At 53.7% G+C, this 27331-nt stretch overlaps 1 protein-coding gene across 1 annotated transcript in view; it reads left to right on the top strand.

The window, feature by feature from the left end:
- sspo (SCO-spondin) overlaps nucleotides 1–27331 on the top strand; it is a 546162-nt gene that overhangs the window by 390999 nt on the left and 127832 nt on the right. Inside the window, exons 40-44 of the mRNA XM_085993923.1 lie at nucleotides 16523–16689; nucleotides 17556–17710; nucleotides 22187–22239; nucleotides 24197–24361; nucleotides 26481–26687. Of these exons, the coding sequence (XP_085850049.1) occupies nucleotides 16523–16689; nucleotides 17556–17710; nucleotides 22187–22239; nucleotides 24197–24361; nucleotides 26481–26687 (747 nt within the window). The remainder of the gene's footprint in view (nucleotides 1–16522; nucleotides 16690–17555; nucleotides 17711–22186; nucleotides 22240–24196; nucleotides 24362–26480; nucleotides 26688–27331) is intronic.

Below are 27331 nucleotides of genomic sequence, written 5' to 3'. Positions count from 1 at the left end.
AGTCAGTCCCATTCCCCCGCTCTATCCCCGTAGCCCTGCAAGTTTATTTCCCTCAAGTGCCTATCCAGTCTCCCCTTGAAAACATTGAGTGTCTCCGCTTCCACCACTTCCGTCGGCAGCGAGTTCCAGGTCCTCCCCACTCGCTGCGTAAAAAAGTTTTTCCTCACATCCCCCCTGTATCTCTTGCCCAAAACCTTAAATCTGTGTCCCCTAGTCCTTGTACCATCAACTAGTGGGAACAGCCTTTCCCCGTCTAGCCTATCCAAACCGTCATAATCTTGTACACCTCGATCAAATCACCCCTCAACCTCCTTTGCTCTAATGAAAACAAATCCAGCTTCTCCAACCTGTCCTTGTAGCTAAGATCCCCCATCCCCGGAACCATTCTGGTAAATCTCCTCTGCACCCTCTCAAGGGCCTTCACATCCTTCCTAAAGTGTGGTGACCAGAACTGGACGCAATACTCCAGTTGTGGCCTAACCAGCGCTTTATAAAGGTTCAACATAACTTCTCTACTTTTGTACTCAATACATCTACTATTTAAAACTGTACCATTAAGTGTATATTGCCTCTCCCTGTTCTTTCTGCCAAAATGCATCACCTCACACTTCTCTGTATTAAATTCCATCTGCCACTTGTCTGCCCATTCTGCTAACCTTTCTATGTCCTGTTGCAGTCGATTGGTGTCATCCTCACTGTTTGCCACACCCCCAAGTTTTGTGTCATCGGCAAATTTAGAAATTCTACTTTGTATTCCAATATCCACAATAAATAAATAGATATATATATATATAGTGGCCCCAGCACTAACCCTTGGGGAACACCACTATCTACCATCTTCCAGTCTGAAAAACAGCCATTTACCACAACTCGCTGTTTTCTGTCCTTAAGAAGATAAGAAATAAGACCAGGAGTCGGCCATATGGCCCCTCAAGCCTGCTCCACCATTCAGTAAGATCATGGCTGATCGGGAAGGATGTTCCCGATGGCGGGGGAGTCCAGAACCAGGGGTCACATTCTAAAGATATATTTAATGAATTGGCCTCAACTGTCTTGTGTGGTAGAGAATTCCACAGGTTCACCACTCTCTGGGTGAAGAAATTCCTCCTCATTTCTGTCCTAAATGGCTTACCCCTTATCCTTAGACTGTGACCCCTGGTTCTGGACTCCCCCGCCATCGGGAACGTCCTTCCTGCATCTAGTCTGTCCAGTCCTGTCAGAATTTTATAAGTTTCAATGAGATCCCCTCTCATTCTTCTAAACTCCAGCGAATATAAGCCCAATCGACCCAATCTCTCCTCATACGTCATTCCTGCCATCCCAGGTATTCCAGTAGATTAGTCAAGCACGATTTACCTTTTGTAAAGCCATGTTGACTTTGTCCGATCCTGTCACTGTTTTCCAAGTGCTCTGCTATTACGTCTTTTATAATAGACTCTAGCATTTTCCCCACTGCCGATGTCAGGCTTACCGGTCTATAATTCCCCGTTTTCTCTCTACCACCTCCAATCCATGGGAACTGTTCCAGAGTCTATATAATTTTGGAAGATGACCAGCAATGCATCTACTATTTCGAGGGCCACTTCCTTAAGTACCCTAGGATGTAGATTATCAGGCCCTGGGGATTTATTGACCTTCAGCCCCATCAATTTCCCTAACACCATTTCCCTACAAATACTGATTTCTTTCAGTTCCTCTCTCTCATTAGACCCTATGTTCCCCGACATCTCTGGGAGGTTATTTTTGTCCTCCTTTGTGAAGACAGAACCAAAGTATGTATTTAATTGGTCAATCAATATTTGGGTAATTAAAGTCCCCCAATATCACCACTCTATAGCTCTTGCATATCTCTGCGATTCCCCTGCAGATTCACTCCGCTACCTCCCTCGCACTATTTGGAGGCCTATAGAATACCCCCAATAGTGTGATCAGACCCTTTTTGCTCCTCAACTCTAACCAAATGGATTCTGTCCTTGTCCCCTCAAGAACATCTCCCTTTCCAACACTACAATGTCTTCCTTCATCAGCACTGCCACCCCACCTCCCTTTTTTCCTTCCCTATCTTTTCTGAACACCTTGTACCCTTGAATATTAACTGCCCAGTCCTCACCGTTTTTAAACCATGTTTCCGTTATTGCCACAACATCATATTGCCACACGGCTAATTGTGCTTGTAGCTCACCAACCTTATTCACCACACTTTGTGTGTTTATATACATGCATTCTAAACCCATTTTTGAATTTTTTGTAGTCTTTCTTAGTCTGCTCCTATCTAATCTGGTACTACTACTGCCTCTAGTACTTTTTTCTCTCGTACTATCCAACACACTCACTCTTTCATGCACCTTATTCCTCTTTTCTACTCCTATATGCTGGTGCCCATCCCCCTGCCAAGCTAGTTTAAACCCTCCCCAACAGCACTAGCAAACCTCCCCGCAAGAATATTGGTCCCGGCTCTGTTGAGGTGTAACCCGTCCGGCTTGTACAGGTCCCACCTTCCCCAGAAACGGTCCCAATGCCTCAGAATCTAAAGCCCTCCCTCCTGCACCATCTCTCCAGCCACATATTCATCTGTTCTATCCTCCTGGCACGTGGCACCGGGAGTAATCCGGAGATTACTACCTTTGAGGTCCTGCTTTTTAATCTCTTTCCTAGCTCCCTAAAATCTGCCTGCAGGACCTCGTCCCTCTTTCTACCTATGTCATTGGTACCGATATGGACAATGACCTCTGGCTTGTTCACCCTCCCCTCTCAATGTTCTGCAGCCGCTCAGTGACATCCTTGACCCTGGCACCAGGGAGGCAACATACCATCCTAGAGTCACGTCTGTGGCCACAGAAACGCCTGTCTGCTCCCCTAACTATCGAATCCCCTACCAGTATTGCTTTCCCGATCATCCTCCGCCCCCACCGTACAGCTGAGCCTCCTGTGGTGTCACAGACTTGGCTCTGGCTATACTCCCCAGAGGAACCATCGCCCTCACCAATACTCAGAACAGAATACTGGTTGGAGAGCGCGATGCACTCCGGGGACTCCTGCACTACCTGCCTGGCCCTCCTCTTCTGTCTGGCGGTCACCTATTCCCTCTCTGCCTGCACACTCTTAAGCTGCGGGGTGACCACCTCCACAAACGTGCTATCCACGAAGTTCTCAGCCTCGCGGATGCACCGCAGTGACTCCAGCTGCCGCTCAAGCTCTGAAACACGGATCTCGAGCTGCCGTAGCTGGTGACACTTCCTGCACATGTGGTTGTCTAGGCTACGCGAAGCGTCCAGGACTTCCCACATGGCACAGGATGTGCACTCCACGGGACTGAGCTGCCCTGCCATGCCTTTAATTAATAGACTAAGAACTAACTGAGCTCCTTACAGTGCCGCTGCTCCCGCTCACCCATCACCCCCTGTGCTCGCTGACCTACTTTGGCTCCCAGTTAAACAGCGCCTCGATTTTAAAATTCTCAACCTTGTTTTCAAATCACTCCATGGCCTTGCCCCTCCCTATCTCTCTAATCTCCTCCAACCCTAAACTCCCCGAGATACCTGCGCTCCTCTAATTCTGCCCTCTTGAGCATCCCCGATTATAATCGCTCCACCATTGGCGGCCGTGCCTTCAGCTGCCGAGGCCCTAAGCTCTGGAATTCCCTCCCTAAACCTCTCCACTTCTCTCTCTTCCTTGAAGACGCTCCTTAAAACCTACAGGGGAAAAATTCGGTTGCTTTGTGCCTCCCATTAGCGGCGTGAAATTCAGCGGGAGGTTAGTGGCGGCGGTAACCGTTCGCGCCCTGCGGCGCTGCGGCGCCAACAATGATGTCATTGCCGTGTGCAGCGCCCCGGCCGCGGTCTTCGGTAGCGCCCCCTGACTTACCGCCGGACGCTATGTCCGACAGGGTCAGGGGGGCCAACCTGCGGCCGGGGCGGCGCTATTTAAAGGCGAAGTGCCGGGCGGCCATTTTTGTTGCTGGCCGCCTGCCAGCACCTGCCTGCGCTCCCGCCCCCGGCCTCCTGACCCGCCCCCCGCGCAGTCTGGGCTCTTTTGCCAGCACTCCGACTTTGACCAAGCTATTGGTCACCTGTTCTCATTTCTCCTTATGTGGCTCGTGTCCAATTTTTTTGTCTTCTACTACTCCTGTGAAGTGCTTTGGGACATTTTACTACGTTAAAGGTGCTATATAAATACAGGTTGTTGTTGTTGTTGATGCTGATTATTCCGGTGTCAATCCCGGTTGCTTTGTCTGTATTGTCTCTTCCCACACTAGGCTGGACCCAATGGGCTGAGTGGAGCCCGTGTTCCAGGTCCTGTGGAGCAGGATTTGAGTCTCGCCACCGAAGCTGTGACTCTGATCTCCCGGACTCGTGTGTGGGAAATGCTCAGGAGTCGCGGAGCTGCAATGGGACGTGTGACGGTGAGTTTCCGGTGCTGTTGTGATTTCTACATCACTCACTGAGCGTCAGTGTCACTGTCAACGTGTCTCACACCTTCCCTCTCGATGGCAGATTGGCTGATGTGGAGCAAATGGTCGCCATGGTCACCATGCAGTGTGTCATGTGGAGGCGGGGAGCAGATCCGGACTCGCTCCTGTCTCATCCCACCGTGTGATGGCTTCCCAGCCCAGAGTAAAACCTGCCAGACCCAGGTCTGCCTCGGTGAGTAAGTTAATCCATACCCTGCTGAATGAACAGTGCCCGCTCTGCCTCTCGGACCCTGACTCATTACTACAGCGGTTTGACGCCTTGGAGTGACCCCTCTCCCTCCGTTACTCCATCCGTCAATCCCTCCCTCACTCCATCCCTCACTCACTCACTCACTCACTCACTCCATCCCTCACTACCTCCATCCCTCACAGTCTAATCACTCCTGCTGATGTCCATTGGATGTAGCCAGTGGGGGAATGGGCAGTGGGTTAGGAAAAATAATGGCACTAAAGAGTGACCAATCCCCCGGACCTGATGGTTTACACCCCAGGGTGTTAAAGGAAGTCGGTGAGGAAATTGCAGATGCTTTAGCCATAATCGTCCAAAGCTCTCACGATTCAGGAATTGTCCTTTTAGATTGGAAAATTGCAAATGTAACTCCATTATTTAAGAAAGGTATGAGAGAGAAACTGGGAAATGATAGGTCTGTTAGTCTAACATCTGCTGTGGGGAAGTTATTGCAATCTGTAATTAAGGACAGAGTGACTAAGCACTTGGAGAAATGTGAGCTGAGGAGAGCGAGCCAATGTGGATTTGGAAAGGGGAGGTCATGTCTAACGAACCTCATTGTTTTTTTTGAGGAAGTGACTAAAGTACTGTAGTAGACAGGGGAATGTCCATGGATGTAGTTTATATGGACTTCCAGAAGACATTCGACAAGTTTCTACATAAGAGACTGATGGTATAGTAAGCGATGTGTCAAATTGCAAAGAGACATTGAAGGAAAAATTGGGTTGCTTTGCACCTCCTGTTAGTGCCCCCTGGGGCAAAGCCCCTAGCGCCCGGGCGCGGCACCCCTAACACCTCCCGCGAATTTCAGCAGGAGGTTAGCGGCGGTGGTAGCCAGTAGTGCGCTGCGCCACCGTCAATGGCGTCATTGGAGGGCACCCCGCTCGCACCCTGGCCGCAACCTTGGGATGCGCCCCCTGACCTACCGCCGGACGATATGTCCGACAGGGTCAGGGTGGTGTTTTTGCAGCCGCGGCAGCGCTTGTAAAGGGGCAGGTGTTGGGCAGCCATTTTTTTTGGCCGACTGCCAGCACCCGCCCCCTTCCTCTTTTTTCCTTAGGGTGTCGGCCGCGATCGCTCCGCCCCGCGCTCCTCCTCTTGAGTGCTGGGCCCTTTTCCCGGCACCCTGCTCTCTGGTGGTCCAGCAGGGCCCTGGTGCGTGCAGCGCTAGGCCCCTCCCCTTTAATTAGGGGAGGGAGGCCTGGAATGACATGGCGTTACGTGCTGACGCGCGTGGCGCTGTTGCGCATAGCATCGCGCAATTCACTGGTAGCGCCCCAGGAAGGAGGGGAGCGCCTCCTGCTGGGGGTGCTACTACTGAATTTACGGCACGGGGGCGCTAACATTTTCAGGCGCTAAAATTAGCGACGTTAGTGCCCCAAAGGGGGCGCCACCGAATTTCACCCCCATTGACAGATTAAGTGAGTGGGCAAAACTGTGGCAGATGGATTTCAACGCAGTCAGTGTGAGGTCATCCATTTGGACCAGAAAGGATCGATCCGAGTGATATTTAAATTGTGAAAAGCTCAGAACAGCGGAGGTCCAAGAGATTTAGGGATCCATGAGATTTTAATCTTAAAATCAGAGCCAGGCCGTTCAGGAGAGAAGTTAGGAATCGCTTCTAGAAGTGTGGAACTCTCGCCCACAAAAAGCAGCAGATGCTGGGGGCTCAATTAATCATTTTAAATCCGAGCTTGATAGATTTTTGCTAGACAAGGGTATAAAAGAATATGGAGCCAGGCCGGGTGGATGGAGTTAGGTCACAGATCAGCCATGATCTCATTGAATGGCGGAACAGGCTCGAGGGGCTGAATGGCCTCCTCCTGTTCCTGTGTGAGAGAGCCAGTGGGGGAGGGGGCCTCTGTCTGTCTCTCTGTCTCTCTCTGTCTCTCTGTCTCTGTCTGTCTCTCTGTCTCTGTCTCTCTGTCTCTGTCTGACTCTCTGTCTCTCTCTCTCTCTCTCTCTCTGCCGATATTTATGCTGGAATATGAATGAGGGAGCAGAGTCCATGATAGGGTGCACACTGGCATTGTATTTACAGCACAGAAAGGCCATTCAATCCAACAAGTCCGTGCCGGTTTATGCTCCACACCAGCCTCCTCTCACCCCTCCCCATCTCACCCCATCAGCATATTCTTCGATTCCTTTCTCCCTCGTGTGTTTATCCAGCTTCCCCTTAAAAGCCTCCGTGCTCTTCGCCTCGACCACTCCCTGTGGCAGCGAGTTCCACATTCTCACCACTCGCTGGGTAAAGAAGTTTCTCCTGAATTCCCCATTGGATTTATTAGTGACGATCTTATATTGATGGCCCCTAGTTCTGGTCTCACCCACAAGTGGAAACATCTTCTCTACGTCTACCCTATCGAACCCTTTCATAATCCTGAAGACCTCGATCGGGTCACCCCTCAGCCTTCTCTCTTCTAGAGAAAAGAGCCCCCGCCCGTTCAATCTCTCCTGATCTGTATAACCTCTCCATTCTGGTATCATTCTAGTAAATCTTATTGCACCTTCTCCGCTGCCTCTATAACCTCATTATAATATGGAGACCAGAACTGCTCCAAGTGTGGTCTAACCAAGGTTCTGTACAGGTTTAACATGCCTTCCCTGTTTTTCAATTCTATCCCCAGAAATGAACCCCAGTGCTTTGTCTGTTTTTCTTATAAAAGAAAGAAAGACTTGCATTTCTATAGCGCCTTTCACAACCACCGGACATCACAAAGCGCTTTACAGCCAATGAAACCGGAGGGACCACCTGGCATCGACCTCGGCACCGGCTACGGACACGGCAATGGCACACCCAGCCCAGTCAACCCTGCAAAGTCCTCCTCACTAACACCTGGGGACTTGTGCCAATATTGGGAGAGCTGTCCCACAGACTAGTCAAACAACAGCCTGACATAGTCATACACACAGGATCATACCTTTCAGCCAATGTCCCAGACTCCTCCATCACCATCCCTGGGTATGTCCTGTCCCACCGGCAGGACAGACCCACCAGGGGTGGCGGCACAGTGGTATACAGTCAGGAAGGAGTGGCCCTGGGAATCTTCAACATTGACTCCGGACCCCATGAAGTCTCATGGCTTCAGGTCAAGCATGGGCAAGGAAACCTCCTGCTGATTACCACCTACCGCCCTCCCTCAGCTGATGAATCAGTGCTCCTCCATGTTGAACACCACTTGGAAGAAGCACTGAGAGTAGCAAGGGCACAGAATGTACTCTGGGTGGGGGACTTCAATGTCCATCACCAAGAGTGGCTCGGTAGCACCACTACTGACCGAGCTGGCCGAGTCCTGAAGGACATAACTGCCAGTCTGGGCCTGCGACAGGTGGCGAGAGAACCAACACGAGGGGAAAAACCTACTTGACCTCGTCCTCACCAACCTACCTGTCGCAGATGCATCTGTCCAAGACCGTATTAGTAGCAGTGACCACCTCACAGTCATTGTGGAGACGAAGTCCCATCTTCACAATGAGGACACCCTCCATCGTGTTGTGTGGCACTACCACCGTGCTAAATGGGATAGATTCAGAACAGATCTAGTAGCTCAAAACTGGGCATCCATGAGGCACTGTGGGCCATCAGCAGCAGCAGAATTGTATTCCACCACAATCTGTAACCTCATGGCCCGGCATATCCCTCACTCTACCATTACCACCAAGCCAGGGGACCAACCCTGGTTCAATAAGGGGTGTAGAAGAGCATGCTAAGAACAGCACCAGGTGATCCCACAATCAACAGATCAGATCAAAGCTCTGCAGTCCTGCCACATCCAGTCGTGAATGGTGGTGGACCATTAAACAACTAACAGGAGGAGGAGGCTCCATGAATATCCCCATCCTCAATGATGGTGGAGCCCAGCACGTGAGTGCAAAAGACAAGGCTGAAGCGTTTGCAACCATCTTCAGCCAGAAGTGCCGAGTGGATGATCCATATTGGCCTACTCCTGAGGTCCCCACCATCACAGAAGCCAGTCTTCAGCCAATTCGATTCACTCCACGTCATATCAAGAAACGGCTGAGTACACTGGATACAGCAAAGGCTATGGGCCCCGACAACACCCCGGCTATCGTGCTGAAGACTTGTGCTCTAGAACTAGCCGCGCCTCTAGCCAAGCTGTTCCAGTACAGCTACAACACTGGCATCTATCCGACAATGTGGAAAACTGCCCAGGTATGTCCTGTCCACAAAAAGCAGGACAAATCCAATCCAGCCAATTACCGCCCCATCAGTCTACTCTCAATCATCAGCAAAGTGATGGAAGATGTCATCGACAGTGCTATCAAGTGGCACTTACTCACCAATAACCTGCTCACTGATGCCGAGTTTGGGTTCCGCCAAGACCACTCGACTCCCGACCTCATTATAGCCTTGGTCCAAACATGGACAAAGGAGCTGAATTCCAGAGGTGAGGTGAGAGTGACTGCCCTTGACATCAAGGCAGCATGTGACCGAGTGTGGCATCAAGGAGCCCTAGTAAAACTGAAGTCAATGGGAATCAGGGGGAAAACGCTCCACTGGCTGGAGTCATACCTAGCACAAAGGAAGATGGTTGTGGTGTTTGAAGGTCAATCATCACAGCTCCAGGACATCGCTGCAGGAGTTCCTCAGGGCAGTGTCCTAGGCCCAACCATCTTCAGCTGCTTCATCAATGACCTTCCCTCCAAAATAAGGTCAGAAGTGGGGATGTTCACTGATGACTGCACAGTGTTCAGTGCCATTCACAACTCCTCAGATAATGAAGCAGTCCATGCCCGCATGCAGCAAGACCTGGATGACATTCAGGTTTGGGCTGATAAGTGACAGGTAACATTCGCGCCACACAAGTGCCAGGCAATGACTATCTCCAACAAGCGAGAGTCTAACCACCTCCCCTTGACATTCAACGGCATTACCATCGCCGAATACCCCACCATCAACATCCTGGGGTCACCATTGACCAGAAACTTAACTGGACCAGCCACATAAATACTGTGGCTACAAGAACAGGTCAGAGGCTGGGTATTCTGTGGCGAGTGTCTCACCTCCTGACTCCCCAAAGCCTTTCCACCATCTACAAGGCACAAGTAAGGAGTGTGATGGAATACTCTCCACTTGCCTGGATGAGTGCAGCTCCAACAACACTCAAGAAGCTCGACACCATCCAGGACAAAGCAGCCTGCTTGATTGGCATCCCATCCACCACCTTAAACATTCACTCCCTCCACCACCGGCGCACCGTGCCTGCAGTGTGGACCATCTACAAGATGCACTGCAGCAACTCGCCAAGGCTTCTTCGGCAGCACCTCCCAAACCAGCGACCTCTTCCACCTTGAAGGACAAGGGCAGCAGGCGCATGGGAACATCACCACCTCCAACTTCCCCTTGAAGTCACACACCATCCTGACTTAGAAGTATATCGCCGATCCTTCATCGTCGCTGGGTCAAAATCCTGGCACTCCCTCCCTAACAGCACTGTGGGGGCACCTTCACCACACGGACTGCAGCGGTTCAAGAAGGCGGCTCACCACCACCTTCTCAAGGGGCAACTAGGGATGGGCAATAAATGCCGGCCTTGCCAGTGACGCCCGCATCCCATAAACAAATAAAACAAGTACTTTCTGAAGTGTTGTCACTGTTGCAATTTAGGAAAAGCAGCAGCCAATTTGCGCACAGGAAGCTCCCACAAACAGGACTGTGATAAATACCAGATAATCTGGTTTTGTTATGTTGATTGAGGAATAATTATTGGCCCAGGACACTGGAGGTAACTCCCCTGCTCTTCTTCAAAATAGTGCCATGGGATCTTTTATGTCTACCTGAGAGCAGACGGACCTTGGTTTAACATCTCATCTGAAAGACAGCACCTCCGACAGTGCAGCACTCCCTCAGTACTGACCCACTGACATTGCAGCGCTCCCTCAGTACTGACCCACTGACAGTGCAGCACTCCCTCAGTACTGACCCACTGACATTGCAGTGCTCCCTCAGTACTGACCCACTGACAGTGCAGCACTCCCTCAGTACTGACCCACTGACAGTGCAGCACTCCCTCAGTACTGACCCACTGACAGTGCAGCACTCCCTCAGTACTGACCCACTGACATTGCAGCGCTCCCTCAGTACTGACCCACTGACATTGCAGCGCTCCCTCAGTACTGACCCACTGACATTGCAGCGCTCCCTCAGTACTGACCCACTGACATTGCAGCGCTCCCTCAGTACTGACCCACTGACATTGCAGCACTCCCTCAGTACTGACCCACTGACAGTGCAGCACTCCCTCAGTACTGACCCACTGACATTGCAGCGCTCCCTCAGTACTGACCCACTGACAGTGCAGCACTCCCTCAGTACTGACCCACTGACATTGCAGCGCTCCCTCAGTACTGACCCACTGACAGTGCAGCACTCCCTCAGTACTGACCCACTGACAGTGCAGCACTCCCTCAGTACTGACCCACTGACAGTGCAGCACTCCCTCAGTACTGACCCACTGACATTGCAGCGCTCCCTCAGTACTGACCCACTGACAGTGCAGCGCTCCCTCAGTACTGACCCACTGACATTGCAGCGCTCCCTCAGTACTGACCCACTGACATTGCAGCGCTCCCTCAGTACTGACCCACTGACATTGCAGCGCTCCCTCAGTACTGACCCACTGACATTGCAGCGCTCCCTCAGTACTGACCCACTGACAGTGCAGCGCTCCCTCAGTACTGACCCACTGACAGTGCAGCACTCCCTCAGTACTGACCCACTGACATTGCAGCGCTCCCTCAGTACTGACCCACTGACATTGCAGCACTCCCTCAGTACTGACCCACTGACAGTGCAGCACTCCCTCAGTACTGACCCACTGACATTGCAGCGCTCCCTCAGTACTGACCCACTGACAGTGCAGCACTCCCTCAGTACTGACCCACTGACAGTGCAACACTCCCTCAGTACTGACCCACTGACAGTGCAGCACTCCCTCAGTACTGACCCACTGACATTGCAGCGCTCCCTCAGTACTGACCCACTGACAGTGCAGCGCTCCCTCAGTACTGACCCACTGACAGTGCAGCACTCCCTCAGTACTCGTATTTAGGAGTCACGCTCGATCGCACCCTGTCATATAGACAACATCTCCAGAACCTTGGGAAGAAACTAAAGAGTAGGGTCAACTTGATCCAGAAACTGGCCGGATCCACATGGGGAGCAGACGCTCAAACTGTACGGCAGCACTCGCCCTGGTGTACTCTACAGTGAGTACTGCTCTCCGGCATGGCTATCGAGTCTGCATGTCAAATCCTTTGATGTCCAGCTGAATTCTACTATGAGAATTATCACCGGTACCAACACCTTGGTTTCCCGTCCTTGCAAACATCGCACCACCACACCTACACCGCAAATATGCAGTCTCCAGAGAATACAACCGCTACACCAGCAAAGACATGCCGATCCAGGCCGACTTGAACAATCTACCGCCAACCCATCTCCAATCTAGAACACCATTTTGGACCATCGCCTTCTTAACCGCCTGCTGCACCTGCATGCTTACCTTCAGCGACTGGTGCACAAGGACACCCAGGTCTCGTTGCACTTCCCCTTTTCCCAATCTATTGCTGTTCAGATAATCTGCCTTCCTGTTTTTGCCACCAAAGTGGATAACCTCGCATTTATCCACATTATACTGCATCTGCCATGCATCTGCCCAATCACCCAACCTGCCCAAATCATACTGAAGTTTCTCTGCATCCTCCTCACAACACATACGCCCACCCAGCTTTGCGTCGTCTGCAAACTTGGAGATATTGCATCTAGTTCCCTTGTCTAGATCATTAATATATATTGTGAATAGCTGGGGTCCTAGGGCCGATCCCTGCGGTACCCCACTAGTCACTGCCTGCCACTCGGAAAAAGATCCGTTTATTCCAACTCTTTGCTTTCTGTCTGCCAACCAGTTCTCTATCCAAGTCAGTACCTTGCCCCAAATCTCATGTGCTTTAACTTTGCACGCTAATCTCTTATGCGGGACCTTATAATATCTTAGTCCCAAGTATCTACCTGTGCCCTCAGCTCATCTGCCTTGTTCGCTATACTCCTTACATTGAAGTATTTACCATTTAGTACAGGCAAACCTCCTTGTTGACTGCTGTCTAGCCCTTGATTCCTCTGTCCTCCCAATTTACTTTCTACATTTTTGTTTTCCAATTCCAGTTTTTCTTCCCTCCCTACTGACTCTATTCTTAGGTTCCCATCCCCCTGCCAAGCTAGTTCAAACCCTCCCCAACAGCACTAGCAACCCCCCCAGCGAGGGTATTGGTCCCGTTCCCATTGAGGTGCAACCCGTCTGGCTTGTACAGGTCCCACCTCCCCCAGAAATGGTCCCAATGCCTCAGGAATCTAAAGCCTTCCCTCCTGCACCATCTCTCCAGCCACGCACTCATCTGCTCTATCCTCCTATTCCTGTACTCACTAGCACGTGGCACCGGGAGTAATCCGGAGATTACTACCTTTGAGGTCCTGCTTTTTAGTCTCTCGCCTAGCTCCCTAAACTCTGCCTGCAGGACCTCATCCCTCTTTCTGCATATGTCATATGGAGAATGACCTCTGACTGTTCACCCTCCCCCCTCAGAATGCCCTGCAGCCATTCAGTGACATCCTTGACCCTGGAACCAGGGAGGCAACATACCATCCTGGAGTCACGTCTGCAGCCACAGAAACGCCTGTCTGCTCCCCCTTATTAAAGGCCTTTTGAAAATCTAGATATGTTACACCTACTGCATTACCCAAATCTACCCCTTCTGATACTTATTCAAAGAATTCAGTAAGGTTGGTCAAACATGATCTTCCTCTTTGAAATCCATGATGGGGATGAGTGAGGGGTGCCGGGGGAGAGTCGGTGCGGGGGGAGAGGAGAGTCGGTGCAGGGGGAGAGGAGAGTCGGTGCGGGGGGAGAGGAGAGTCGGTGCGGGGGGAGAGGAGAGTCGGTGCGGGGGGAGAGGAGAGTCGGTGCGGGGGGAGAGGAGAGTCGGTGCGGGGGGAGAGGAGAGTCGGTGCGAGGGGAGAGGAGAGTCGGTGCGGGGGGAGAGGAGAGTCGGTGCGGGGGGAGAGGAGAGTCGGTGCGGGGGGAGAGGAGAGTCGGTGCGGGGGGAGAGGAGAGTCGGTGCGGGGGGAGAGGAGAGTCGGTGCGGGGGGAGAGGAGAGTCGGTGCGGGGGGAGAGGAGAGTCGGTGCGGGGGGAGAGGAGAGTCGGTGCGGGGGGAGAGGAGAGTCGGTGCGGGGGGAGAGGAGAGTCGGTGCGGGGGGAGAGGAGAGTCGGTGCGGGGGGAGAGGAGAGTCGGTGCGGGGGGAGAGGAGAGTCGGTGCGGGGGGAGAGGAGAGTCGGTGCGGGGGGAGAGGAGAGTCGGTGCGGGGAGAGAGGAGAGTCGGTGCGGGGGGAGAGGAGAGTCGGTGCGGGGGGAGAGAGCCGGTGCGGGGGGAGAGGGGAGCCGGTGCGGGGGGAGAGGGGAGTCGGTGCGGGGGGAGAGGAGAGTCGGTGCGGGGGGAGAGGAGAGTCGGTGCGGGGGGAGAGGAGAGTCGGTGCGGGGGGAGAGGAGAGTCGGTGCGGGGGGAGAGGAGAGTCGGTGCGGGGGGAGAGGAGAGTCGGTGCGGGGGGAGAGGAGAGTCGGTGCGGGGGGAGAGGAGAGTCGGTGCGGGGAGAGGAGAGTCGGTGCGGGGGGAGAGGAGAGTCGGTGCGGGGGGAGAGAGTCGGTGCGGGGAGAGGAGAGTCAGTGCGGGGGGAGAGAGTCGGTGCGGGGAGAGGAGAGTCGGTGCGGGGGGAGAGTCGGTGCGGGGGGAGAGGAGAGTCGGTGCGGGGGGAGAGACGGTGCGGGGGGAGAGGAGAGTCGGTGCAGGGGGAGAGGAGAGTCGGTGCGGGGGGGAGAGGAGAGTCGGTGCGGGGAGAGGAGAGTCGGTGCGGGGGGAGAGACGGAGCCGGGGGAGAGACGGTGCGGGGGGAGAGGAGAGTCGGTGCGGGGAGAGGAGAGTCGGTGCGGGGAGAGGAGAGTCGATGCGGGGGGAGAGACGGTGCGGGGGGAGAGCAGAGTCGGTGCGGGTGGAGAGGAGAGTCGGTGCGGGGGGAGAGGGGAGTCGGCGCGGGGGGAGAGAGTCGGTGCGGGGGGAGAGGAGAGCCGATGCGGGGGGAGAGGGGAGTCGGTGCGGGGGGAGAGGGGAGTCGGTGCGGGGGGAGAGGAGAGTCGGTGCGGGGGGAGAGGAGAGTCGGTGCGGGGGGAGAGGAGAGTCGGTGCGGGGGGAGAGGAGAGTCGGTGCGGGGGGAGAGGAGAGTCGGTGCGGGGGGAGAGGAGAGTCGGTGCGGGGGGAGAGGAGAGTCAGTGCGGGGGGTGAGGAGAGTCGGTGCGGGGGAAGAGGTGAGTCGGTGCGGGGGGAGAGATGGTGCGGGGGGAGAGGAGAGTCGGTGCGGGGGGGAGAGGAGAGTCGGTGCGGGGGGGAGAGGAGAGTCGGTGCGGGGGGAGAGGAGAGTCGGTGCGGGGAGAGAGGAGAGTCGGTGCGGGGGGAGAGGAGAGTCGGTGCGGGGGGAGAGGAGAGTCGGTGCAGGGGGAGAGGTGAGTCGGTGCGGGGGGAGAGACGGTGCGGGGGGAGAGGAGAGTCGGTGCGGGGGGGAGAGGAGAGTCGGTGCGGGGGGAGAGGAGAGTCGGTGCGGGGGGAGAGGTGAGTCGGTGCGGGGGGAGAGGAGAGTCGGTGCGGGGGGAGAGGAGAGTCGGTGCGGGGGGAGAGGAGAGTCGGTGCGGGGGGAGAGGAGAGTCGGTGCGGGGGGAGAGGAGAGTCGGTGCGGGGGGAGAGGAGAGTCGGTGCGGGGGGAGAGGAGAGTCGGTGCGGGGAGAGGAGAGTCGGTGCGGGGGGAGAGAGTCGGTGCGGGGAGAGGAGAGTCAGTGCGGGGGGAGAGAGTCGGTGCGGGGAGAGGAGAGTCGGTGCGGGGGGAGAGTCGGTGCGGGGGGAGAGACGGTGCGGGGGGAGAGGAGAGTCGGTGCGGGGGGAGAGGAGAGTCGGTGCGGGGACAGGAGAGTCGGTGCGGGGGGAGAGACGGTGCGGGGGGAGAGGAGAGTCGGTGCGGGGGGAGAGGAGAGTCGGTGCGGGGAGAGGAGAGTCGATGCGGGGGGAGAGACGGTGCGGGGGGAGAGCAGAGTCGGTGCGGGGAGAGGAGAGTCGGTGCGGGGGGAGAAAGTCGGTGCGGGGAGAGGAGAGTCAGTGCGGGGGGAGAGAGTCGGTGCGGGGGGAGAGGAGAGTCGGTGCGGGGAGAGGAGAGTCGGTGCGGGGGGAGAAAGTCGGTGCGGGGGGAGAGTCGGTGCGGGGGGAGAGGAGAGTCGGTGCGGGGGGAGAGACGGTGCGGGGGGAGAGGAGAGTCGGTGCGGGGGGAGAGGAGAGTCGGTGCGGGGACAGGAGAGTCGGTGCGGGGGGAGAGACGGTGCGGGGGGAGAGGAGAGTCGGTGCGGGGGGAGAGGAGAGTCGATGCGGGGGGAGAGACGGTGCGGGGGGAGAGCAGAGTCGGTGCGGGGGGAGAGGAGAGTCGGTGCGGGGGGAGAGGGGAGTCGGCGCGGTGGGGAGAGTCGGCGCGGAGGGAGAGAGTCGGCGCGGGGGTCAGAATTGGGCCGGGGTCGGGCCGGGGTCACGGATTGGGCCGGGGTTGGGTCGGGGTCAGAATTCGGCCGGGGTCACGGATTGGGCCGGGGTCGGGCCGGGGTCACGGATGGACAGCAGTGTGCGGAGTGTGGTCTGGCGGAGGTGGCCAGTGATGGGCCTGAGCTGATTGTGTTGGTTTCCAGTGTCGGTCATTGAGCCGTTTTCTCTGTTTCTAGAGTTCGGCTGCCCTTCAGACCGATTGTACCGAGAATGTGTGAGCAGTGAGGGGTGTCCGTATAGCTGTGCCCACCTGAACGGCCTGGTGGATTGCTTCAGTGAGGGCTGTGAGGAGGGCTGTCACTGTCCCATCAACATGTACCTTCACAATGGATCCTGTGTTAAGGTGAGAGCTCGGAGGCGTAAGCTGTGCAGAGAACCTGGTGAGGGGGAAAGGCCCAGGCTCCATCCCCGGCCTATGCTCAGAGCATTGATCTCACCCGGTGTGGTACTGAGCTCCACACACAGCAGGAAAAGTCCAGGCTCCATCCATGTGTGTGTGTCTGTGTGTCTCTGTGTGCGCGTCTCTGTGTGTCTCTGTGCACACGTCTCTGTGCGCGTGTCTGTGTGCGCGTGTCTGTGTTCGCGCGTGTCTGTGTTCGCGCGTGTCTGTGTTCGCGCGTGTCTGTGCGCGCGCGTGTCTGTGCGCGCGCGTGTCTGTGTCTGTGCGCGTGTCTGTGTCTGTGCGCGTGTCTGTGCTCGCGCGTCTGTGCTCGCGCGTCTGTGTTCGTGCGTGTCTGTGTTCGTGCGTCTCTGTGCGCGCGTGTCTGTGCTCGCGCGTGTCTGTGCTCGCGCGTCTCTGTGCGAGCGCGTCTGTGTTCGTGCGTGTCTGTGTTCGTGCGTCTCTGTGCGCGCGTGTCTGTGCGCGCGCGTGTCTGTGCTCGCGCGTCTCTGTGCGAGCGCGTCTGTGTTCGTGCGTGTCTGTGTTCGTGTGTCTCTGTTCGTGTGTCTCTGCGCGCGTGTCTGTGTTTGTGTGTCTCTGTGCGCGCGTGTCTGTGCGCGCGTGTCTGTGTTCATGTGTCTCTGTGCGAGCGTGTCTGTGTTCGTGCGTGTCTGTGTTCGTGTGTCTCTGTGCGAGCGTGTCTGTGTTCGTGCGTGTCTGTGTTCGTGTGTCTCTGTGCGCGCGTGTCTGTGCGCGCACCCTGAATGTCAGTTTAATTTCCCGAGTGATTCCCAGGATCGATTGCCTCACCTGCCTTGTTTCCGGTCTAGGAATGTGGCTGTGTTATAAATGAGGATATTCTGCAGTTATTCCGGAATCACTCGCTTAATCCGTCGCTCACTCCGACCATCCTGACTGAAGATGGTGCTGGGATTCAGGAGGAGATCTCTCCAGGGGTGACTCTGCAGCACGAATGCAGCAACTGGTAAGGACCGTTCCAGCTGACTGGGGTCACTCGCGACAATATCATCAGGTTTAAGGTCGACTAGAAAGAGAGAAATTCAGTCGCGAAACTGGAAGAGCCGATTGGATTCGGGCAGTTTGTGGAAAGGTGAACTGATGGGACGTGGGAGGAGAAATTGGCCCAGAACTAGACCAATAGTGGGATGATTCTAAAACAGGAACAGGAGAAGGCCATTCAGCCCCTCGAGCCTGTGCAATTATACAATCATAGAATGGAGGCCATTCGGCCCATCCAGCCCGTGCCGGCTCTCTGCAACATCACTTCAGCTAGTCCCACTCCCCCGCCCTTTCCCCGTAGCCTTGCAATTTTTTTTCCTTCAGGGACTTATCAACTCCTTTTTGAAAGCCACAATTGAGTCTGCCTCCACCACCCTCAGGCAGTGCATTCCAGATCCGAACCACTCGCTGCGTAAAAATGTTTTTTTCTTACATCGCCTTTGGTTCTTCTGCCAATCACCTTAAATCTGTGTCCTCTGGTTCTCGACCCTTCCGCCAATGGGAACAGTTTCTCTCTACCTACTCTGTCCAGACCCCTCATGATTTTGAACATGTGGTGTATGTAACCTGTTCCACCTTAAGAGAACTACCTTAAGAGATGTACTACTTTCTCTTGGCTGCTGTATACTGTAATACCGGTGGTGACCACACCGGTATATAAGTGTTGTGTAGGGATTTGCTGGGCAGTTCAGCCCTGACCTCCGAATAGTAAAGACCTGTTAAAGTTATTCTTGTGGTCTGTGTCCAGTGATTTATAATAAGCATAACTGGGACACACAGACTTAACAGAACACCTCGATCAAATCTCCTCTCAACCTTCTCTGCTCCAAGGAGAACAACCCCAGCTTCTCCAGTCTATCCACATAACTGAAGCCCCTCATCCCTGGAACCATTCTTGTAAATCTTTTCTGCACCCTCTCTAAGGCCTGCACATCCTTCCTAAAGTGCGGTGCCCAGAATTGGACACAATACTCCAGTTGAGGCTGAACCAGTGTTTTATAAAGGTTCATCATAACTTCCTTGCTTTTCTATGCCTCTATATATGAAGCTCAGGATCCCGTGTGCTTTTTAACCACTTTCTCAACCTGCCCTGCCACCTTTAACGATTTGTGCACATATACCCCCAGGTCTCTCTGTTCCGGCATCCCCTATCGGATTGTACCCTTCAGTTTATATTGCCTGTCCTCGTTCTTCCTACTAAAATATATCAGTTCGCACTTTTTTGTGTTAAATTTCATCTGCCACATGCCCGCCCATTTCACCAGCCTGTCTATGTTCCTGAAGTCTATCACTATCCTCCTCACTGTTCACTATATTTCCAAGTTTTGTGTCATCTGCAAATTTTGAAATTGTGCCCTGTACACCCAAGTCCAAGTCACTAATATATATCAAGAAAAGCAGTGGTCCTAGAACCGACCCCTGGGGAACACCACTGTATACCTTCCTCCAGTCCGAAAAACAACCGTTCACCACTACTCTGTCCCATCACTTAGCCAGTTTCGTATCCATGCTGCCACTGTCCCTTTTTTATTCCATGGGCTTCAACTTTGCTGGCAAGCCTATTATGTGGCACCTTATCAAACGCCTTTTGGAAATCCATGTACACCACATCAACTGCCTTGCCCTCATCAACCCCCTCTGTTACCTCATCAAAAAACTCCATCAAGTTAGTTAAACAAGTTAGTTAGGATGTTATAGCAGGGCATTTAGAAAAGTTCAAGGTAATCAGGCAGAGTCAACATGGTTTTGTGCAAGGGAAATCATGTTTAATCAATTTATTGGAGTTCTTTGAGGAAGTAACATGTGCTGTGGATAAAGGGGAACCGGTGGATGTACTGTACTTAGATCTCCAGGAGGCATTTGATAAGGTGCCACATCAAAGGTTACTGCGGAAAATAAAAGCTCATGGTGTAGGGGGTAACATATTGGCATGGATAGAAGATTGGCTAGCTAACAGGAAACAGAGAGTAGGCATAAATGGGTCATTTTCTGGTTGGCAAGATGTAACGAGTGGTGTGCCACAGGGATCAATGCTGGGGCCTCAACTTTTTACAATTTATATAAATGACTTGGATGAAGGGACCGAAGGTATGGTTGCTAAATTTGCTGATGACACAAAGATAGGTAGGAAAGTAAATTGTGAAGAGGACATAAGGAGGCTACAAAGGGATATAGATAAGTTAAGTGAGTGGGCAAAGATCTGGTAAATGGAGTATAATGTGGGAAAATGTGAAGTTGTCCATTTTGGCAGGAAGAATAAAAAAGCATATTATCTAAATGGTGAGAGATTGCAGAGCTCTGAGATGCAGAGGGATCTGGGTGTCCTAGTGCATGAATCACAAAAGGTTACTATGCAGGTACAGCAAGTAATTAGGAAAGCTAATAGAATGTTATCGTTAATTGCGAGGGGAATTGAATACAAAAGTAGGGAGGTTATGCTTCAGTTATACGGGGCATTGGTGAGACCACATCTGGAGCACTGTGTACAGTATTGGTCTCCTTATTTAAGGAAGGATGTAAATGCGTTGGAAGCAGTTCAGAGAAGGTTTACTAGACTAATACCTGGAATGGGCGGGTTGTCTTATGAGGAAAGGTTGGACAGGCTAGGCTTGTATCCGCTGGAGTTTAGAAGAGTAAGAGGTGACTTGGTTGAAACATATAAGATCCTGAGGGGTCTGGACAGGGTGGATGTGGAGAGGATGTTTCCTCTTGTGGGAGAATCTAGAACTAGGGGTCACGGTTTAAAAATAAGGGGTCGCCCATTTAAGACAGAGATGAGGAGAAATTTTTTCTCACACAGGGTCGTGAGTCTTTGGAACTCTCTTCCTCAGAGGGCAGTGGAAGCAGAGTCTTTGAATATTTTTAAGGCAGAGGTATAGATTCTTGGTAAGCGAGGGGGTGAAAGGTTATCGGGGAGGCGGGAATGTGGAGTAATCGGATCGGCCATGATCTTATTGAATGGTGGAGCAGGCTCGAGGGGCCGAGTGGCCGACTCCTGCTCCTAATTCGTATGTTCGTAACACAGTTTTCCTTTAATAAATCCGTGCTGGCTTTCCTTAATTAATCCACAACTATCCAAGTGACTGTTAATTTTATCCCCGATTACCGTTTCCAAAAGCTTTCCCACTACCGAGGTCAAACTGACTGGCCTGTAGTTGCTGGGTTTATCCTTCACCCTTTTTTGAACAATGGTGTAACATTTGCAATTCTCCTGTCCTCTGGCACCACCCCCGTATCTAAGGAGGATTGGAAGATTATGGCCAAGAAATTCGGTGGGCTGCGCCACCAGTTAGTGCCTAAAGAGGGCACTCAGTGGCTTTAGCGCCACTGGCCACGCCTCCTGCGAGATTTAGCGAGGCGCTAATGGCAGCGTTAGCCTGTAGCGCTGCGCCGCCACCAATGACGTCATCGGTCTGCGCAGTGCCCCGCTACCGCCCCGAACGCGATATTGGGTCGTGGCCACCCCCCCCCCCCCCGTAGCGCCGGTCACAAATCGCGACCAGTTCACGGGGCCTACCTGTGGCGGTAATGGCGCAAATTAAGGTGGAGGTGCGGGGCGGCCATTTTTTCCGGTGGCTGCCTGCCAGCACCTCCTCGCGCCGCCCTCCCCAGCCTCCTGATCCCTCCCCCCCCCCCCCCCTGCCCCGGGCAGTGCCGGCTGTGTCCCGAGAGCCCGGCATTTCTCCTCGGTGCCGGGCTCCTTTGCCGGCACTCGCGATCGGTCATCGCGCTGGTGCAGGCCCCTCCCCCTTAAGAAGGGGAGGAAAGCCTGCAGTACCGCAGCGCGCCGTGCCACAGCGTGTGGCGCTGCGGCATGTTGCGCTGCGATATTCAGTTTCAGCGCCCCAAGAGGGACACGGGGCGCCTCGAGCAGCACCCCGCATCCCTCTTGGGGCGCTCAAACTGAATATCAGGCTGGCGCTCCCGGCTCTGCCCGGAGCAGTAATTCAGGCGCCCAGGCGAGCTTGGCGCGCCACCGAATTTCTAGGCCTATGACCAGTACCTCCGTGATTTCCACTCTTACCTCCCTCAGCATTCTAGGATGTATCCCGTCCGGTCCTGGTGACTGATCTACTTTAAGTACAGCCAACCTTTCTAGTACCTCCTCCTTATCAACCACCCTTTCAGGCACTGTTCCCATGCATTATAGCTGCAGCACTCCCACAGTGAAGTGTCAGCCTGGATTATGGGCTTACGTCCCGGAGTGGGACTGGGATCCTTCCCTTCAGGTCTCCTCAAGTCAGTGTCCAGTAGATCGGGTGGTCTTTGCTGGGCAACCAGCAGGAGGTTGACTTATGCTCGGTACTGGTTAGTTATTGCAGTGAGGGATGGACTGTTGGGAGATCAGAGGTGTGTGCGTGAGTTGTGTGTGCGCGAGGTGTGAGGTGAGTGTGTGATGAGGCCCCACAGTTGTGTTAACCTGTCTGTGTTTCCCTTCCAGTACCTGCCGGAACGGACGTTTGGCCTGCTCGTTCTCTGCCTGTGTCCTCGACGGTGAGTTTTCCACTTGGAGCCCATGGACTTCCTGTTCCCGCAGCTGCGGCGGAATTGGGCACATGACCAGATCACGTGAATGTTCAAACCCAGCGCCTGCCAATGGGGGCAGAGACTGTGCTGGACCGCGAGTCGATGTCAAGTTCTGTCAGACCGCCGAGTGTGAGGGTGAGTGAGATCGGCGGGCGTGAGATGGGTGGGGAAGTGGGACTAGCTGAAGAGCTCTTTCAGAGAGCTGACACGGGCTCGATGAGCTGAATGGCCTCCTTCAGTGGTGTAACCATTCTATGATTCTATGGTTGTGAGAGGGAGTGGTTGTGAGATCAGCGAGTGTGAGGGTGGTTGTAAGACGGGCGAGTGTGAGATGGGCAAGTGTGAGGGCGGGTTGTGAGATTGGTGGGTGTGAGACGAGCGAGTGTGAGGGTGAGGGTGAGTGTGAGATGGGTGTGAGCCTCTGTGAGTCCCGCGAGCGCTCATAGATCATTTCATCAGAAAGCCCCTGCCTTAAAACCCTGAGGATTCCAGGGCTCAGTGAATGAAAGCCTGTGGTCAGGGGTCAGGGGGCGGGGGTCAGGGAGCGGGGGTCAGGAAGCAGGGCTTCCATTTCAAACTCCGGTAACAATTCTTCTCTCTTTCAGTGCCCATCCCAATGAGGGAACCAGCTGACAGTTTCCCAGGTAACAGGAAACATTCATCACCTCAAACCCCACCCCCAACACAACCCCCACCCCCACCCCATATCTCTGTCCCTCTCTCTCTTTCTCGCTCACTGTCTCTCTGTCTGCCTGTCGCGCTCTCGCTCTGTCGCTTTGTCTCTGTCTCTGTCTCTCTCTATCACTGGCTGGAGTCATACCTAGCACAAAGGAAGATGGTTGTGGTGGTTGAAGATCAATCATCACAGCCCCAGGACATCGCTGCAGGAGTTCCTCAGGGCAGTGTCCTAGGCCCAACCATCTTCAGCTGCTTCATCAATGACCTTCCCTCCAACATACAGTCAGAAATGGGGATGTTCGCTGATGACTGTACAGTTTTCAGCGCCATTCGCAATTCCACAGATAATGAAGCAGTCCATGCCCGCATGCAAAAAGGCCTGGATGATCTTCAGGCTTGGGTTGATATATGGTAGGTAACATTCGCGCCACAGAAGTGCCAGGCAATGACTATCTCCAACAAGCGAGAGTCTAACCATCCCTTGACATTCAACGGCATTACCATCACTGAATCCCCCACCATCAATATCCTGGGGGTCACCATTGACCAGAAACTTAACTGGACCAGCCACATAAATACTGTGGCAACAAGAGCAGGTCAGAGGCTGGGTATTCTGCGGTGAGTGTCTCACCTCCTGACTCCCCAAAGCCTTTCCACCACCTATAAGGCACAAGTCAGGAGTGTGATGGAATACTCTCCACTTGCCTGGATGAGTGCAGCTCCAACAACACTCAAGAAGCTCGACACCATCCAGAACAAAGCAGCCCGCTTGACTGGCACCCCATCCACCACCTTAAACATTCACTCCCTCCACCACCGGAGCACCGTGGCTGCAGTGTGTACCATCTACAAGATGCACTGCAGCAACTCGCCAAGGTCTCTTCGGCAGCACCTCCCAAACCCGCGACCTCTTCCACCTAGAAGGACAAGGGCAGCAGGCGCATGGGAACACCACCACCTCCAAGTTCCCCTCCAAGTCACACACCATCCTGACTTAGGAGTATATCGCCGATCCTTCATCGTCGCTGGGTCAAAATCCTGGAACTCCCTCCCTAACAGCACTGTGGGAGCACCTTCACCACACGGACTGCAGCGGTTCAAGAAGGCGGCTCACCACCACCTTCTCAAGGGCGACTAGGGATGGGCAATAAATGCTGGCCTTGCCAGCGATGCCCACATCCTATAAAAACAAATTTTAAAAAAATTCTCTCTTTGTCTCTCTCTCAATCTCTTTCTCTCTCTGCAGATTCCAATGGATTTTCGCCCTGGACCTCGTGGACTCGTTGCTCCAGGAACTGCTCGGACTCGGAGTTTCCCAGCGTCAAGAGTCGGACCCGTTCCTGCCGAAATCACCGGAACTGCATCGGGGAAACATTCCAGGAGCGGCCATGCAACCTGCCCCAGTGCACAAGTAACCCTGGGAGTGTGGCTCGGGATTGGGGCTCGGGATTGGGGATCGGGATTCATGGAATCACAGAATAGTACAACACAGAAGGAGGCCATTCGACCCATCGAGTCTGCGCTGGCTCTTTCGATGACCAATCGAATTAGTCCTTTCCCCGTAGCCCTGCAATTTTTTCTCCTTCCAAGTATTTATCCAATTCCCTTTTGAAAGCGCTGATTGAATCTCCCTCCACCACCCTCTCAGGCAGTGAATTCCAGATCCTGACCACTCGCTGAGTAAAAAAGTTTTTCCTCATGTCGCCTTTGGTTCTTCTGCCAATCACCTTAAATCCGTGTCCGCTGGTTCTCGACCCTTCCACCAATGGGAACAGTTTCTCTCTCTCTACTCTGTCTAGACCCCTCATGATTTTGAACACCTCGATCAAATCTCCTCTCAACCTTCTCTGCTCCAAGGAGAACAACCCCAGCTTCTCCAGTCTTTCCACGTAACTGAAGTCCCTCATCCCTGGAATCATTCTAGTAAATCTTTTCTGCACCCTCTCTAAGGCCCTCACATCCTTCCTAAAGTGCGGTGCCCAGAATTGGACACAATACTCCAGTTGAGACCGAACCATTGTTTTATACAAGTTGTTCATAACTTCCTTGCTTTTGTACTCTATACCTCTATTTATGAAGCCCAGGATCCCGTATGTTTTTTTAACCACTTTCTCGACCTGCCCTGCCAACTTCAACAATATGTGCACATATACCCCCAGGCCTCTCCCTACATGCACCCCCTTTAGAATTGTTCCTTTTAGCTTGTATTGTCTCTCCTCGTTCTTCCTACCAAGATGTATCACCTCACACTTCTCTGCATAAAATTTCACCTGCCACGTGTCCGCCCATGGGCTTCAGTTTTGTTAACAAGTCTATTATGTGGCACTTTATCAAAGGCCTTTTGAAAGTCCATGTACACAACATCAAATACGCTGCCCACATCCACCCTCTCCGTTACCTCATTGGGGCTCGGGATCGGGGCTCGGGATTGGAATCGGAGCTCGGGATTGGGGACCGTGATTGGGGCTTGGGATTGAGATTGGAGCTCGAGATTGGGGATTGGTATCGGGGCTCGGGATTGGAATCGGAGCTCGGGATTGGAATCGGAGCTCGGGATTGGGGATCGTGATCAGAGCTCGGGATTGGGGATTGGAATCGGAGTTCGGGATTGGGGATCGGGATTGGGGCTCGGGATTGGGGATCAGGGCTCAGGATTGAGATTGGAATCGGGACTCGGGATTGGGGATCAGGGATTGGGGCTTGGAATTGGAGATCAAGGCTCGGGATTGAGATTGGAATCGGGACTCGGAATTGGGGATCAGGGATTGGGGCTCGGGATTGGGGATCAAGGCTCGGGATTGAGATTGAGATCGGAGCTTGGGATTGGGGATCAGGGCTCAGGATTGAGATTGGAATTGGGACTCGGGATTGGGGATCAGGGATTGGGGCTCGGGATTGGGGATCAAGGCTCGGGATTGAGATTGGAATCGGAGCTCGGGATTGGGATCGGAGGTGGGGCAGTGTCAGGGCAGTGAGTTGTTCGTTGTTTCTTTGGAGTTCCTGGATTGTGAATCTTTAATGATCACGGGAGCAGAGAGCGCAGTCCCTGTCGTGGCTAACAAACCCGCAGCAACTCTTTCAAATTGACACAAGGTCAGGAAAACCAGCCCGAGATTTCTGTCTCAGACATGAAGTAAGATGTGGATCCCGTACACTCAGGATTCAGGGGTGACCTGCCTCCAGAGGGATGGGGTTGGATTCACTGTGCAAAACGAAGGCTCTGCTCCCCTCAGTGAAAGGATCTAGGGCGTGTTGCACATAGCTCGAGAGTGAGGGTGCAACACAGGAACAGGAGGAGGCCGTTCAGCCCCTCGAGCCTGTTGCACAGGAACAGGAGGAGGCCATTCAGCCCCTCGAGCCTGTTACACAGGAACAGGAGGAGGCCATTCAGCCCCTCGAGCCTGTTACACAGGAACAGGAGGAGGCCGTTCAGCCCCTCGAGCCTGTTCCGCCATTCAATTAGATGGTGGCTCATCCCACAGGTCATTGTGAATTCTGAAGTGAATTATTTTCTGACTTGTTCACTGCAGATGAGACGGAATGTTCCGGAGAGAACTGTACCCGGAACTGCAGCTGGAACATGTGGTCAGAATGGAGCGAGTGTTCCCGTTGGTGTGGGGTTGGTCAGCAGCACCGTCTCCGGACATACAACTCCCCACAGTTGGGCGGTCAGTGGTGCGAGGAAATCCTGACCGGAAATCTGGAGATACGTTTCTGCAATATAAAGGCTTGCAAAGGTAAGAGGTCACAGGGTGCGGAGAGGCAGAGGTGAGAGGTCAGAGAGAAGAGGACAAAGTAGGACATTGTAAGGAAAGAAGAAGGAAAGAAGAGAAGAGAGAGGATCAAAAGGTGAAATTCTCGATGAATGAACAGAGAAATCGAGGGGTACAGACGCACAGATCGAGGGGTACGGACACACAGATCGAGGGGTACAGACACAGATCGAGGGGTACAGACACAGATCGAGGGGTACAGACACACAGATCGAGGGGTACAGCCGCACAGATCGAGGGGTACAGACACAGATCGAGGGGTACAGACGCACAGATCGAGGGGTACAGCCGCACAGATCGAGGGGTACAGACACAGATCGAGGGGTACAGACACACAGATCGAGGGGTACAGACACAGATCGAGGGGTACAGACTCACATATTCATTTTCCCAGGGAGCCCTTGAAGGAGACGGTCATAACATCTAATGGGAGCTAAACAGCAGATAGGAATATTAAAGGTCTCGGGGAAATGGGAGTCGAGGAGTTTAGACATCGATGGTCAGCAAGAGGGGTCACCAGAGGTCAGTGTGGAGTGAGAGGGATCACCAGAGGTCAGTGTGGAGTGAGAGGGGTCACCAGAGGTCAGTGTGGAGTGAGAGGGGTCACC

This window comes from Somniosus microcephalus, chromosome 7, assembly GCF_052327205.1.
Source record: "Somniosus microcephalus isolate GS21.2 chromosome 7, FLI_Smic_1.0, whole genome shotgun sequence".
Classification (NCBI taxonomy): domain Eukaryota; kingdom Metazoa; phylum Chordata; class Chondrichthyes; order Squaliformes; family Somniosidae; genus Somniosus; species Somniosus microcephalus.
Note: the sequence above shows the minus strand (reverse complement) of the source record. Positions and strands in the feature narration are given on the sequence as shown.